This window comes from Bufo gargarizans, chromosome 1 (assembly GCF_014858855.1).
Source record: "Bufo gargarizans isolate SCDJY-AF-19 chromosome 1, ASM1485885v1, whole genome shotgun sequence".
NCBI lineage: Eukaryota > Metazoa > Chordata > Amphibia > Anura > Bufonidae > Bufo > Bufo gargarizans.
Window position 1 is genome coordinate 618,481,707 of NC_058080.1, and position 17,013 is coordinate 618,498,719.

Here is a 17,013-nt window from a genome sequence, read left to right on the forward strand (position 1 = left end):
GGGTCTAGTGGCCGGAAACTGTTTGTCAGACGACCCCCAAACACCGAATTCAAGCCACAGTACACTGTAAAGACAATGAAACATGGTGGCACAAGCATCATGATATGGGGATGTTTCTCATACTATGGTGTTGGGCCTATTTATCGCATACCAGGGATCATGGGTCAGTTTGAATACATCAGAATACTTGAAGACGTCATGCTGCCTTATGCTGAAGAGGAAATGTTCTTGAAATGGGTGTTCCAAACAGACTACGACCCCAAACACACCAGTAAACGTGCAACATCTTGGTTCCACACCAACAAGATTGACGTAATGGAGTGTTCAGCCCAATCCCCGGATCTTAATCCAATAGAAAACTTTTGGGGGTGACATCCAAAATGCACTTTCTGAGGCTAAACCAAGAAATAGAGAAGAACTGTGGAATGTAGTCCAATCATCCTGGGCTGGAATACCTGTTCACAGATGCCAGAAGTTTGTTGACTCCATGCAACACAGATGTACAGCAGTTCTCAGAAACAGCGGTTATACAACTAAATATTAGTTAAGTGATTCAAAGGAAAGCAAAATCTTCAAACATTTTTCAGTCTATATAGTGAATGTTTTAGTTTGTAAATAATACAAACAATGCTTTTTTTTTTTGAACAGTCTAATATTCACTTCTCTTCATTTTTTTTTTTTTAGAGGAACAACACTTTTTATATATTTTTCTTCATGTCTTGATTTGGAATAGAATGTGTAGTGTTCCCAATGCATTTGTGTGTATAAAAATAAAAGCTATTAGAAGGATTTTGAGCTTTATTCACTTTTTTAAACACACTGCTATTATTTTGAACACAACCGTATTAATCAAAGCTCCATACACTACTAACTTCCCTATTACTCTCCTTAAAGGGGTTGTCTGGTTTCCGACATTGACGACCCATGCTCAGGATCCTGACAATAGTTCATCAATATCAGAAACCGGACAACAGCTTTAAAGTAGGTTTCCAGTGATAATAAAAAATAAAATAAAAAATACACCATACTCACCCTTATTGATCACCTGCTGCTGTCATTCAATGTTGTTCCTGTTCACTTCCTAGTCCTGGTTGAACAAGTCAGAAATGTGGAAAAAGGCCCATTCGGCCAATCACAGAGGTGACCTGCTAGTGATTGGCTTAGAGGGCCTTTCCAGCGTGACCAGCCCCTTTAGGGCCTTTTAAATGGTGCAATAAATACCGACAATAATCCTTCCCAATCATTGGCCAGTGTAAACATGTGAATCAATCAGATGAGAAACAGTGTTTCACTCATTTGTCATTTATCGCACGTTTTACGCTCACTTGTTGGCAGCACATCCCTTTGTGTAAACAGGGACATTGGCAATACAATCGGCATGAGAAGTGGAAAGACTGATTTTAGACAATCCAGCTTTCAAACCATCTTTTCTTCTTCTGGCACAGCAACCATTGCCCAATTTGTAGGACCCTGCAATCAAAGCAACATCAGCAGAGTTTATCCAGAGTCCTACAGCACTTTCCATGCCAGTTTCAGGGCCACTTTGTTAAATACACACTGCATTTCTGGCATAGCAGAAGAGGCTGCATTTCTGTAAAAAGATAATCTATTACAACATACATTTTGCACCAAATAACTTGACTTTAGCAAGTATTCTTACCTGAAAATGACCAGATCCTTGAACAGAAAACACCAGATAAACGCAGCTGCTCTCCCAGAATGCCCTGTTCAGTTTGCGCTCGTTACTTGGGGTGGTGGACCATATTCCTTTTTGCTGGGAAATGTCAAGGTTTCTTAGGTTGCTGCTCTTCATTATAAAATACCTCATAGGCAGATTTGGTCGGGGTGATGAAGATTTAGGGGTCTACCATGTAAAAACAAGATAATAACTTACAATATAATTTTCTTCTCACCAGCATGTAGTAGGCTTGAGAAGGGTGTTCAAACATTATTTTCTAAGCTTTGCTTGACCAAGATCGACTACAGCGCTTAGACTTTGTTACGTCATTCGCTGAAGAGCAGTTCTTGAGAGCCAATGTCAGTATGGTTTAAGCCTGCAACCCTATTGTTGCTGTCAAAAATACTACAACATTATAGCGGATTCACATGCTGCATAATTTCATATTACAGACAAATCTGATATAAAATCAGCATGCTTGATTTGCCACAGAATTGCTGCAGATTTTTCCAGCTGCAAATCCACACCCAAAGTCACATTAAAATGCAGATTTTGCTGTGGATTTATGAATGGTATAAAATTACACAATGTATAAATCCACTCTTAACAACAAAAATGTCATGCAGTACAGTAACTACTACACTCCACCTGAAACCAATGTAATCATGAAAATAAAACCCCATTCACACTTAATTTCTAGAGTTTACCTGGAGCAGCTGTATGCGTGAATGCAAACATCCACAATATCTGTCCCAGACCTTCTCCCCAGTGCCTTAGTACAAAATATGGGTTTTGTCCAAGTGAGCGCATGTCTGTGAGTCGGGTGCAGTGTATGTTACTCAAAATCACAGTGGGAATGTTGAAGCACCCACCCCATGCCTAGGCACACTGAACATTTCATCTGTAGTGAGAAGGTGCCCGACATGGAACATCTGTGAGCTACATGCGTGAAAGGCAAACTCTGGTAAATCTCTGGACCTGATATTCCTGAAATTTTCTGTTTAAGTGTGAAAACAGCTTAAAGGGGTTATCCAAACCTGACCCCCTCCTTCCTCCACACAAACAATAACGGGGCCCCTGATGCAGAGAATACTTACCTGGTCCCCTGTGTCCTTTCAAATCCCCATACTGCGGTCTCTGCATCTCCCTGTCATGCAGATCAAAACATCCTACAACAGGGGGTGGTTGGGAGGGGTTTGCAGAGAATAGCAGGCCACGCCGCTGACCTGCTCACCTTGTGTCATGGGTGACGTCACACATGATGCAAGGAGGCAGGTCACCATCACAGCCTGCTATTGGCTGCACCCCTCCCCCCGTTACCGGATGTTGTGATCTGCACAACGGGGAGATGCAGCGACGGCCATGGAGGGATCCGAAAGGACACAGGCGTCGTGAACCAGGTAAGTATTCTCTGGTTAAGGGGCCTGGATATTTTGTGTGTGGGGGCGGGGCGATTTTTATAACCCCTGTAAGAGTCAGTTTGTGCACTTTTAAGATGGCCTTCCCATAGAAAACGCTGCTATCCAGTCTAGGCCAAGGTTTATTAGAGATAATACCTTGATAGAGGCAGGAGGAGATGGGCTTCCACATGGGCTAGAGTAGCTACTGCTTTCAGGATATCTTGCAGACAACTGTTCTGTTTTCTCCTCAAGTCGTTTTGGATGTTGTAAAACCCTCTCTTTATGTTTCAGTTGTTGAGAAAATGTGAAGGATGGAGATTTTATAGTTCTGTAAAAAACGAAGAAATTGTTAGAAATAATTTTTTACTCTTAATACAGGTAGTCACAATTCTCAAAGGCTGAAGCCCTGGAGAAGATTATCCCATGTTTTAAGAATGACAACAACAGAGTACCTGTCTAAATTGCTTAAGTCATCAGAGAAATCTGTTTCTGCTGAACTCTTACGACTTTGATTGGTCTTCCAAGAAGAAGATATTGGAAGTTCTTCAGAAGACATTGGTCTTGGTCTCTGCCCAATTCCAGAAGGCTGCTGTAAACCTGCTGACTGCTCTTCAGCAGTTAACACAGTTATGACCGCCCGGATGGTGGCCTCATCCACCTGAGACCAAGGTTTTGAGGGTGCCTTCATCCGTCTTAGAAATAAACTGTACCATTTTTGCCTCAGTTGTAGCAACAAATTAGCAGACTAGAAGACAAATAACAGGTAAACACCGTTAGACATTTTACATTTTGCTCCAACACTTTACAAGATACATACAACTGTTCTAATGTTCAAGAAAATGGTTCAGAATATGCAGATATTCCCATTCAGGTTTTCTTTTTAATTAGGAATAAAATCACTGCAACTTGGGTTTTTTAATACTTTTAGTAATATGAAAGAGCTACTCAGTTTAGGCTACTTTCACACTGCTGGCGAGAGATTCCAGGATTCAGCAGGACAAATATTGCTGCATGTAATTTTACTAGAACAGCCTGAAGGATCTCTTGCCTTAGTGGGAAGATTTAAGCAAATACAATTGCAAATGAAATTATTACCTCCAGATCAAGCTTAAAATGTAACCACTCATCCAACTTTAATGTTGCCAACATAGACGTGGTTCTGTCTTCCATCTCACTGTCACTGCTCTCATTACCATCCAATGTGGCTAAAATAGATAAAAAAAAAATATGTTTTCTACATCAGATCATAACCATTTTCATAAGCAGAAAAACATCTATATATAAAAATCTGAATACACCATTCAACATGTGATACCAATTGTCAAAATGGACAGCCATAAAACTCTAGTGGCGGAGGAATATGGCTGGTATAACGTATCAAAAGATTTTTGAAAATGTAAAGATATAAGTAGCCATAGACCTGGCACGTTTGAGCACAAATGTGCTGTATAAGTAGCACAGAAAGGCTTACCATACAAATGGAATAGGCAAATGCTGTAGACATGACTATGAAGCTTTCAAATTTCTACAAAGAAAAAAATGTGGGAGGTTCAGCCCGCACAACCTTGTATGCAGGTGCTCATTGCTATGGCGAAATACAGATACGAACGCAAAAACACAAATGCAATCGCACTCTGCAAACCAGCACTCTGCCCTGCCTTTATGCTGGATGTTGAATAAGGCATTGGTGTACATTTTGGCCAAAGCGTATTAAGCCACTCACCACGTCAAGGTCGCCTTCATGAGTGGTCCCTAACACTAGTTCCTACCTGTTATGGGCCACGACAGCCACACAAAGTCCAGGGAGCGCATAACTATGAAGCTTTCAAATTTCTGCTGGGTACATCTACTAAATCTATAGCCTCTTCACCCATCTAAAGAGGACCTTTCACTACAATAAAAAATCTAAACTAAGTATACAGACATGGAGAGCGGCACCCAGGGATCTCCCTGCACTTACTATTATCCCTGGGCGCCGCTCCATTCTCCCGGTATAGGCTCCGGTATCTTCAGATTTTCGGCTCAACTGGGAGGAGCCTGCTCTAGTTCTCCTGGGCGTCTCCTTCTCCCAGGCTGGAGTGCTGGCTAATCACAGCGCTCAGCCAGCGCTACAGCCTGGGAGAAGGAGACGCCCAGGAGAACAAGAGCCGGCTTCTCCCAGTTGAGCCGAAAATCTGAAGATAGAGAGAACGGAGCAGCGCCCAGGGATAATAGTAAGTGCAGTGAGATCCCTGGGCGCCGCTCTCCATGTCTGTATGCTTAGTTTACATTTTTTATTGTAGTGAAAGGTCCTCTGGCATTTGCTACTTTCCTGGATGTTTCTAATGTTCAGATACAGTACATAGATATATATACACGTCAATTAGGTCCATAATGTTCACTAGTACATCAGTTTAGATTACCTACATCCCTACTCATGTGTATTTTGATTATAACAAGCGAATTAGGCCAAACAGAAAGGGAGAGGCACTTATAGGGCGATAAGAAGTAGAGGTTTTAGATGATTAGGCTCACCTTGTGTGGTTGTGCAAACGTGGGTACAACCCTAGTGTACACAGATTGAAGCGAGAGGTCGGTGCTGCCAGTGTCGTCTAATCCTCACTAAAGGGGTTGCCGGCCCCTGGGAGGAATGTGGAGCAATTACAATGGGAGAGGTGCACGTAGAAATCCACACACACAGCGGGGACACTACTTCGGCGCAACTATACAACCATGCAGATGTGGAGTTTAAATTATTTTTATTATTTGAAGGGTGACAACGCGTTTCGGAGCAACAGAGCTCCTTTTTCAAGTCAGATAGCTTCAGATCCAGAACCAGGAAAACAACTGTATAGTTGTGCTGAAGAAGTGTCCCCGTTGTGTGTATGGATTTCCATGTGTGCCTCTCCTGTTGTAATTGCTTGATTATAACAAGGTCTTTTTTATTTTACCTGGCCCACATTATCTGCGCATAGAAAAGCACAAAGTAATTAAGGGAAACAGAAGAAACCGAGTGATCAGTCAATCTGTCTGTCCTAACATGCTGCCATGGAACAAGTATATGTACTGTACTCTGCTATTTAAAGGCCATATGGCAGAGAGACAGAGACTGGGACGGCATGTGATGTCCGGTGCTGTTTCTTAGCTTTCTCTCTTCTCCGCCAAATAAAATATATTAAAATGTTTTGTATATTTAAACATTCTGAAAACATCCTAATGATGGGTACGTTTTATGGTCCTCCTTTGTTGATTCACAATTGATCATTCCTAACCTCGACACGAAGATGGCTCTTGCAAAGCATTACTGGGAAGCCTGGCAGGTCCTGAGAAGACTGCAATAGTGACAGGTGTAACCAGTGTGCAGCATCTAATATTAGCAATTCTGTGAGCTCGGGTCATCTCATCGTACATCAGCCAGTCTGTAGGCAAAACTTGGATAGAGGCAGCCTGCCCATTCTCAGGTGGGATCTGCTTGGATAAAAGTTGAAAATGTTGAAATGTAAAAATATTTGTGTATTAAATCACTGCATTTAACATGAGACAATAATTAAGAGCCGAGAAACCGTTATTATTTACTGTCATTTTCATAAATGTCTACCAATATCTATATGTTATAATATAACAATGCCCTCCGACTGGACAACCCATGTAATGGCAAATATGAGCAACATTCAGAGCTAGTGTGGTGTGTTGTATGAACCACTTTACCTTTTTATACTGTGGTTGGCTTAAAACTGAAGTAGGGTGCAAGCGCACTCGCTTTTCCTTATGGCTGGTGAGCTGCATATTTTCTCTGTCTACATGGATGAGGTTTGGATACATGCCCGCAACAAGGGCAGCTTTTACTACAGCCCAGTTCTCGGAGTTTGCATTCACATCTCTTATGTCCCCAGCTCCACGAGCCCTAACGAACCCTGCCGAGAAACCATAAGACACATGAACAGATGAATTGCAGTCACATGTTTTAATGATACATTTAGTCAGACAACTACTGTACCTGAAGCCCTGAGCTGCCCAAGAAGCTGAGTTCTCATGCCAATAATAATTTCCATTGTAGCCTGAGACAGAAAATTCTTCTCACAGAAGGCTCTTTCCCATCCATCACTTCGAGCCTTCTGCCAAGCCTGCAAAACATAATTACCAGGAACTGCGTGTTGGCTTTTAATGTGCAATAGGAACATCTAGAAAGGTTAGCATACACAAAACCACTTTGTACCTTAAATGAAACAGTAACAACAAAGGAACAAATGGCATAAAATGATTCTATACCTGAAAAGCCCTGAGCAGAGCCATATGATCGCTGTATGTCCCTGCTGTAAACCGCTTCCTGCACAGCATGGCTGCACGTTTTTGGGAAGCCTGAGTTGGCAAGACAAATGGATCACGATATGCTAAAGTGCAAGCTATAGTAAGTATAGGGTCCAAGCACTTCAGAACAACTGCACACAGCACCATTTTGCCAAGGTGTGGTTCCACTGGTAAATCAGCTAAGTGATAACCAAGTTCAGTCAGATCTTCCCAAGTGTCCATGGCGTCAATAGTCTGAAAACACAAATCCGTTCAAACGGATAGATATAAAAAAAGACAACTTTTTGGATTTCACATATATTTTCAAAGAAAAAAAAAAACTGAAGCCTGCATACCACTGTTTAACTCATGTAAAGGGAAACGTTTTATAGTAAAATATTGATTGCTTATGGTAACTGTCATGAATATTAACATTTATATTTTGCGAAAAAATGTGCAACTTTTCTACAACAGAAAAATGGTGTAGAGTTATGGTAAATTACCCTTTAGATGTTTAAATTAGATAATATATTCATTACTAATGTACTTGAATAGGTGTCCCAACCTGAAGATCCAGTCCTAGGTCTCAGCACCTCCACTTCTGGCTTGTGCTCGACACAGGACAGCGTTTGCTGTGTTGGCATAGGACTTGCTGACTGTCTCATTCAAAAAGCTGATCCAATTCTCTTCTAAGCATCAACTGTGACAAAGAGGGAGGCCAGCTTAGTGGCTGAAATGAACTAGCTAGCTCCCTTCACATAGAGTCCTGTGCCCACAAAGGAAACTGTCTTCTGTCTGGAAACCAAGCTAGAAAATGGAGATGCCGGGACTACAGCTGACAGCAGAGGATCAGGGCACTTTAATTCAATATATGTTCTAGTTTAAAACACATATAACGACACGGACAGCCCCTTTAAGCCGCATTAAGAATGGCCAAGTTGCCTCATGTGTTTTTATACTTACATTCATATTCCTATATGAGCTGTTTATCACACAAGAAAGTTTGTATTAACTAAATGGAATAGTCTGGTTGATTGTAGTACGGCCATTTCACAGAAACCAATCACAATTATTACATTTGCAGTATATCAGACAAACTGTTTATTGGCGAAACTAAAGCTTCTGTACATTTCACTCACCTTCAGCATCTGTACGGCGTTGCGAACAATTAAAGCTGGTGGTGGCTCTGGAGCTTTCATTAAGAAATCAGCAATCGGAGAGTTTATTGGCGCCAACAATTTTGTATGCAAGCAAAGCTCCTTCAATATAAAAAAGCACATAGCAAGGCAGACCTTGTAATAATGTAATAAACTAAATGTAAAGTATAAAAACACAATTTACAGAATAATATGAATGTTCTGCATAAAAAGTAACTTTTCCTGTTCTGAGTTACCACCATGTTATTACCCAGAGCTGCGTTAGCATTTCTGTTTCTGATGGTCATCACTGGAGACAGTCAACAAGCATGTTGAAACAAATATCCCTAGCAGTCTAGCTAAAGCTCTACAATCTAGTGGGAGAGTTCACTTTTTCTAAAACAGATAAAGATAAGAGGGTCGGATGTAAAAACGACACTTCCCAGGATGCAAGGATCACCAGAGCAGGCTCTGTGCAGACACTGACCCAAGCTGGTAAAATTAGGAATTTTAAATGGGTTATCCAACTCCTATAATGACCCCCCAATGCCCAGTCCCCTCATATACATTATACTTACCTGCTACCCTGCACCCGCCTCGCTCTACGATGCTAGGGAGGCTCGTCCCCATCGCAGCCTGCTATTGGCTGCTTCCTCCGTCACCACATGTTTTGATCCAAGCAACAGAGAGATGCAGCGGCGGCCGTGCGGGCATCCCAAGAGACACAGGTGCCAAGGGAGCAGGTAAATATAATCTCTACGAGGTGCTATGGGGGGGGGGGGGCATTACAGGGGTTGGATAAACCCTTTAAGCATTGAAGTCTCCTCAACAATGCAACACAGGCTGTCAATAAGGAACAAAAGCAAAGCATCATATTTACAGGTACTTTCATTTTTCTGTACCGTCATTTTATATGCAAACTGTCAAGAATGTATTAAAGCATCATCAGATTACGCTACCTTAGGTAAGGGCAGCAAAGTATAGGGACAAGGCTGCTCTCCTATTATCCAAACTGACATAGAAAAATAATGTGCTGTTTAGCTAATAGGAATGATTAGAAAATACACTGGATAGGGGTAGATTTACTAGCACTTCTAAAATTAAAATTAAGAGAGTGTAAGCTTAGTGTTAAAAGGGGCTATCCTCAGGAAAGGTCATCAATATCTAAACGGGGGGGGGCGCGACACCCGGCACCCAGCTGTTTGAAGAGGAGGTGACACTCCATGCATGCTCTTCCTCTTCATTACACTATGCGTTGGCTCCTCTGTAGCAGCAGCATAGTGTAAATACAAGTACTCAACTATTCAAGTGAATGGAGCAAACTATCCTGAGGATAGGTCATCAATACAAAACACGCTGCACAATCCCTTTAAACTGCAACAGATTTATCGTAGTGGCTTTTGCTGGATAACAAATCTTGTTACATCTTTAGACTGCGAAGGGTCAAGTTTACACCACCTAAAAGTTGGCTTAGTTTTACTCGAAAAACATGGAAAAATTTTGATACATTTTGTTTTTGCCACATGGAGGCGCATTTAAAGGGGTTATTCACTTTTTTCAATTGATGACCTGTCCTCAGTATAGGTCACCAATATCAGATCGGCGGGGGGCCAAGTCACGGCTCCCCCGCTGATCAAATGAAAGCAGCACTTGTACAAGCACTGCCTTCTCTCCTCTATCTACCTGCTCGCCGACACAACTGCAGCGGCAAGCCGGGTAATTACAAGTATGGCATCCACATTCACTTCAATGGGAAGGCTCCCAAGTAAATAGGACAGAGCAGTTTCATTGAAGTGAACGTAAACACCATAGTTGTAATTACACTGCTGTTGTTGCGATGGCAAACAGGTAAGCAATGAAGAGAAGGCAGCACTCATACAAGCGCTACTTTCTCTTCATGCAGCCGATTGGTGGGGCAGCCAGATGTCGCCCTCCCCTCGATCTAATATTAATGAGCTATCCAGAGGATTTATGCTAGAATTTTGTCTGGGCGCCAGGAATTCTGTCTGTGCATCAAAAAACTGTCTAGTCTAAGTGTATACCACATATAAGTTTGTGTGGTTTTACTCAAAAAATGTGCCCAAATTTTGTCACATTTTGGACGCAGGGGGCCACAATTTAGGCCACGTTCCCTTTCTGGTAAAGCTAAGCCCCCTAGTCAGAAAGGGTGCAAAAAGCTTAGAAAACGGTGTAAAACAGTAAATGTGTCGCAAAATAAACACACATTTTTTTTTGCCCAAATTGCCTCAAAAAAATGGCCCATTGTCATTAGTAAATCTGCCCCATTAACTGCCAATGTATCCAGTGTACTCTTCCATCTTTCCTAGTAGACTGTAAAATGTTTTTTGTGCCATTTTAGCTAAAAGGAGAGCAAACCTTACACAGAGAAGCATAGTCTGATGAGAGATCAGCCTTAGCATCTATAGCAGGTTCATTCTCACATGCAGAGGCATTCGCAGTAGTTCAGGAGTCTGGAACTCCAACATATTCTGAAAACGAAGTCTGCTGAACAGGCGGAAACATACACCAGGACGGCAGCGACCAGCCCTGAAATAGAATGAATCACAAAACTGATCAGTGCATTTGCTAGAAAGCTCATTTTCCAAAGGCGACTGATGATTTACAGCCCAGTCAAACCGTAATCAATACTGAAGGTGACAGCATAGAGCACATTCTAATGCTATATATTACACATAAAATCTATACCTCTGCAGGCCTGCCTGACATTCATAGCACTTCACAATTCCCTTGGGTATGATTTCTATGCACTCTCAGATGCATGGCCAAGAGAAGATTTGCTTCCATGTATAACAGCAGGGAATAAAGGACACGTGATCCCATACTGTAGATACACAAAGTCCTTCATCTATATGGCCTGTTACATCTCTCATATTCGTCACTCAACGGGTACCTTAATGAAAATAACAAACTACAGCTCCAGGTTTTACATTATACCTAAAAACAATCCCTGGCATTAGTAGTGGTTAAGAATTTTTTGGGCCAAATTAGTATTTCTGCTAGATGCAAATTGGAAAAGGGATTTATTTTTTTGTGTAGCAGATCGCATGTGTGTGTGTGTGTGTATATACAGTTGCAAGAAAAAGTATGTGAACCCTTTGGAATGATATGGATTTCTGCACAAATTGGTCATAAAATTTGATCTGATCTTCATCTAAGTCACAACAATAGACAATCACAGTCTGCTTAAACTAATAACACATTAAAGAATTAACTGTTACCATGTTTTTGTTGAACACACCATGTAAACATTCACAGTGCAGGTGGAAAAAGTATGTGAACCCCTAGACTAATGACATCTCCAAGAGCTAATTGGAGTGAGGTGTCAGCCAACTGGAGTCCAATCAATGAGATGAGATTGGGGGTGTTGGTTACAGCTGCCCTGCCCTATAAAAAACACACACCAGTTCTGGGTTGGCTTTTCACAAGAAGCATTGCCTGATGTGAATGATGCCTCGCACAAAAGAGCTCTCAGAAGACCTACGATTAAGAATGGTTGACTTGCATAAAGCTGGAAAGGGTTATAAAAGTATCTCCAAAAGCCTTGCTGTTCATCAGTCCACGGTAAGACAAATTGTCTATAACTGGAGAAAGTTCAGCACTGCTGCTACTCTCCCTAGGAGTGGCCGTCCTGTAAAGATGACTGCAAGAGCACAGCGCAGACTGCTCAATGAGGTGAAGAAGAATCCTAGAGTGTCAGCTAAAGGCTTACAAAAGTCTCTGGCATATGCTAACATCCCTGTTAGGGAATCTACGATACGTAAAACACTAAACAAGAATGGATTTCATGGGAGGATACTACAGAGGAAGCCACTGCTGTCCCAAAAAAACATTGCTGCACGTTTAGTTTGCACAAGATCACCTGGATGTTCCACAGCAGTACTGGCAAAGTATTCTGTGGACAGATGAAACCAAAGTTGAGTTGTTTGGAAGAAACACACAACACTATGTGTGGGAAAAAAGAGACACAGCACACCAACATCAAAACCTCATCCCAACTGTGAAGTATGGTGGTGGGGGCATCATGGTTTGGGGCTGCTTTGCTGCGTCAGGGCCTGGACGGATTGCTATCATTGAAGGAAAAATTAATTCCCAAGTTTATCAAGACATTTTGCAGGAGAACTTAAAGGGGTTCTGCACTTTCAATTAACTGATGATCTATCCTCTGGATAGATCATCAGCATCTGATTAGCGGGGGTCCGACAACCGGGACCCCCGCCGATCAGCTGTTTGAGAAGACAGCGGCGCTCCAGCAGCACAGCGGCCTTCTCACTGTTTACCGCCAGGCCGCCCGCCCACTGACGTCGCGACTTGTATCAACTAGAGTGGGCGCGGCTAAGCTCCATTCAAGTGAACAGAGCTTAGCGGCACCCACTCTAGTTGATACAAGTCGTGACGTCAGTGGGCGGCCCGGCGGTAAACAGTGAGAAGGCCGCGATGCTGCTGGAGCGCCGCTGCCTTCTCAAACAGCTGATCGGCGGGGGTCCCGGGTGTCTGATCCCCGCCGATCAGAAGCTGATGATCTATATAGAGGATAGATCATCAGTTAATTGAAAGTGCAGAACCCCTTTAAGGCCATCTGTCCACCAGCTGAAGCTCAACAGAAGATGGGTGTTGCAACAGGACAACAACCCAAAGCGTAGAAGTAAATCAAACAGCAGAATGGCTTAAACAGAAGAAAATACGCCTTCTGGAGTGGCCCAGTCAGAGTCCTGACCTCAACCCGATTGAGATGCTGTGGCATGACCTCAAGAAAGCGATTCACACCAGACATCCCAAGAATATTGCTGAAATGAAACAGTTCTGTAAAGAGGAATGGTCAAGAATTACTCCTGACCGTTGTGCACATCTGATCTGCAACTACAGGAAACATTTGGTTGAAGTTATTGCTGCCAAAGGAGGTTCAACCAGTTATTAAATCCAAGGGTTCACATACTTTTTCCACCTGCACTGTGAATGTTTACATGGTGTGTTCAATAAAAACATGGTAACATTTAATTATTTGTGTGTTATTAGTTTAAGCAGACTGTGATTGTCTATTGTTGTGACTTAGATGAAGATCAGATCACATTTTATGACCAATTTGTGCAGAAATCCATATAAATCCAAAGGGTTCACAAACTTTTTCTTGCAACTGTATATATATATATATATATATATATATAGATAGATATAGAGAGAGAGAGAGAGAGAGAGAGAGAGAGAGAGAGAGAGAGAGAGAGAGCTTATGACAAAAGTTAATTTAATTTTCTTTTTTGTGTTGCCTTATATCATATATTGGGATGGAAGAAATGCAAATGAGCTCTTAACAAGCTCTGCCTCTAATGCCACCAGATGTAAGGCAGCTATCCTATAAGTCAATGTTCAGCTCTTAAAATAAGCCTTGAGACATGACTTGGATATTAAAAAAGCCAGCACCTCATCTGCAGACAGCTGTTTCGGGGAGATTGCCCCTAATTATATCATATATTAGAATGAACAAAAGTCAAACACCACAGAAACATAAAATTAAATGGACTTTCAATACAGACAATATCACTAGGTCAATGGCTATCTAGAACCCCTCAGGAAAATGCTAAGAAGAGCTAACACTCTGAGAAAATCACTTCCTAGAGACTCTAAGGCTGAGTTCACATGGACCTGTGGTGACGTCACATCACATGGTACAATCACATGGACCATCAGCGCGGGTGCAAAACGCATTGCACCCGCGCATAAAAACTGAACAACGGAACGCAATCGCAGTCAAAACTGACTGCAATTGGGTACCTACTCGCGCGGGTTTCCTGCAGTACACCCGGGACGCATCCTGAACAAATCAGTCATGACCGTGTGAAATCAGCCTAAGAAGCGTAACGTACCCTTCCAACTTTCTCCAGAGGCTGCAAAGTCTCCATTGTCTATGATGGACTGACCATGCAGACTCCCTAGAAAGCAAGGCACATGAATCTTAAAGGGTTAATGAACGAGTAAAACGCTTGTTCATCTGGTAATCTGATTAATTGTGCGTACACCAGCGAGCAGCAGAGTGTCGGGATGGAACACTTCCTTTCCAATAATCTGCTGCTCTGTCGTCCCATGTAAAGATACTTTTATGCTTAGGAGTCCAAATTGGTTTCAATGTAAATGTTAAGAATTTATTCAACCACCTCAGCCCCCCTAGCTTAAACACCCTCAATGACCAGGCCACTTTTTACACTTCTGCACTACACTACTTTCACCGTTTATTGCTTGGTCATGCAACTTACCACCCAAATGAATTTGACCTCCTTTTCTTCTCACTAATAGAGCTTTCATTTGGTGGCATTTCATTGCTGCTGACATTTTTACTTTTTTGTTATTAATCGAAATTTAACGAAAAATTTTGCAAAAAAATGACATTTTTCACTTTCAGTTGTAAAATTTCTAAAAAAAAACAAAAAAAAAAAACGACATCCATATATACATTTTTCGTTAACTATTGTTCTACATGTCTTTGAAAAAATGTTTGGGTAAAAAAAAAATGGTTTGGGTAAAAGTTATAGCGTTTACAAACTATGGTACAAAAATGTGAATTTCCGCTTTTTGAAGCAGCTCTGACTTTCTGAGCACCTGTCATGTTTCCTGAGGTTCTACAATGCCCAGACAGTAGAAAAACCCCACAAATGGCCCCATTTCGGAAAGTAGACACCCTAAGGTATTCGCTGATGGGCATAGTGAGTTCATAGAACTTTTTATTTTTTGTCACAAGTTAGCGGAAAATGATGATTTTTTATTTTTATTTTTCCCTTAAAAAGTCTCATATTCCACTAACTTGTGACAAAAAATAAAAACTTCCATGAACTCACTATGCCATCATGAAATACCTTGGGGTGTCTTCTTTCCAAAATGGGGTCACTTGTGGGGTAGTTATACTGCCCTGGCATTTTAGGGGCCCAAATGCGTGCAAAGTAGTTTGAAATCAAAATCTGTAAAAAATGGCCTGTGAAATCCGTAAGGTGCTCTTTGGAATGTGGGGCCCTTTGTCCACCTAGGCTACGAAAAAGTGTCACATGTGGTATCGCCGTACTCAGGAGAAGTTGGGGAATGTATTTTGGGGTGTCATTTTACATATACCCATGCTGGGTGAGATAAATATCTTGGTCAAATGCCAATTTTGTATAAAAAAATGGGAAAGGTTATCTTTAGCCGAGATATTTCTCTCACCCAGCATGGGTATATGTAAAATGACACCCCAAAACACATTCCCCAACTTCTCCTGAGTACGGCAATACCACATATGTGACACTTTTTTGCAGCCTAAATGCACAAAGGGGCCCAAATTCCTTTTAGGAGGGCATTTTTAAACATTTGGATCCCAGACTTCTCACGCTTTAGGGCCCCTAAAAAGCTAGGGCAGTATAAATACCCCACATGTGACCCCATTTTGGAAATAAGACACCCCAAGGTATTTAATGAGGGGCATGGCGAATTCATAGAAATTATTTTTTATTTGGCACAAGTTAGCGGAAATAGATATTTTTTTTTGTTTTTTCTCACAAAGTCTACCTTTCCGCTAACTTGGGACAAAAATGTAAATCTTTCATGGACTCAATATGCCCCTCACGGAATACCTTGGGGTGTCTTCTTTCCGAAATGGGGTCACATGTGGGATATTTATACTGCCCTAGCATTTTAGGGGCACTAAAGCGTGAGAAGAAGTCTGGAATATAAATGTCTAAAAAAAATTACGCATTTGGATTCCGTGAGTATGGCGAGTTCATGTGAGATTTTATTTTTTGACACAAGTTAGTGGAATATGAGACTTTGTAAGAAAAAAAATAAAAATAAAATAATAATCAATTTCCGCTAACTTGTGCAAAAAAAATGTCTGAATGGAGCCTTACAGGGGGGTGATCAGGGAGTCTATATGGGGTAATCACCACCCTGTCATTGATCACCCCCCTGTAAGGCTCCATTCAGACGTTCGTATGTGTTTTGAGGATCCGATCCATGGATGCGTGGATCCGTAAAACAAGTACGGACGTCTGAATGGAGCCTTACAGGGGGGTGATTAATGACAGGGGGGTGACCAATGACAGGGAGGTGATCAGGGAGTGTATATGGGGTGATCACCCCCTGTCAGGCTTCATTCAGACGTCCGTATGTGTTTTGCGGATCCATGGATCGGATCCGCAAAACACATACGGACGTCTGAATGGAGCCTGACAGGGGGGTGATCATGGAGTGTATATGGGGTGATCACCCCCCTGTAAGGCTCCATTCAGACATCCGTATGTGTTTTGCGGATCTGATCCATGGATGCGTGGATCCGTAGAACACATACGGACGTCTGAATGGAGCCTTACAGGGGGGTGATCAATGACAGGGGGTGATCAGGGAGTCTATATGGGGTGATCAGGGGTTATAAGGGGTTAATAAGTGACGGGGGGTGTAGTGTAGTGTAGTGGTGTTTGGTGCTACTTTACAGAGCTACCTGTGTCCTCTGGTGGTCGATCCAAGCAAAAGGGACCACCAGAGGACCAGGTAGCAGGTA

General features: G+C 42.0%; 1 protein-coding gene across 6 annotated transcripts in view; it reads right to left on the reverse strand.

Moving 5' to 3' along the window:
- The window catches only part of YTHDC2 (YTH domain containing 2), a 130,498-nt gene that overhangs the window by 25,991 nt on the left and 87,494 nt on the right, over nt 1–17,013 (reverse strand). For all 6 annotated transcript variants that reach the window (XR_006387417.1, XM_044275923.1, XM_044275921.1 and 3 more), the window contains exons 20-29: nt 10,922–11,027; nt 8,484–8,603; nt 7,327–7,599; nt 7,055–7,181; nt 6,766–6,971; nt 6,330–6,525; nt 4,174–4,283; nt 3,531–3,823; nt 3,235–3,406; nt 1,661–1,864 (exon numbers count right to left, since the gene is read on the reverse strand). Coding sequence is in view for 5 of the 6 variants with exons in the window: in XM_044275923.1 (XP_044131858.1) it covers nt 1,661–1,864; nt 3,235–3,406; nt 3,531–3,823; nt 4,174–4,283; nt 6,330–6,525; nt 6,766–6,971; nt 7,055–7,181; nt 7,327–7,599; nt 8,484–8,603; nt 10,922–11,027 (1,807 nt within the window). In the remaining variant the exon portion in view is untranslated. The remainder of the gene's footprint in view (nt 1–1,660; nt 1,865–3,234; nt 3,407–3,530; nt 3,824–4,173; nt 4,284–6,329; nt 6,526–6,765; nt 6,972–7,054; nt 7,182–7,326; nt 7,600–8,483; nt 8,604–10,921; nt 11,028–17,013) is intronic.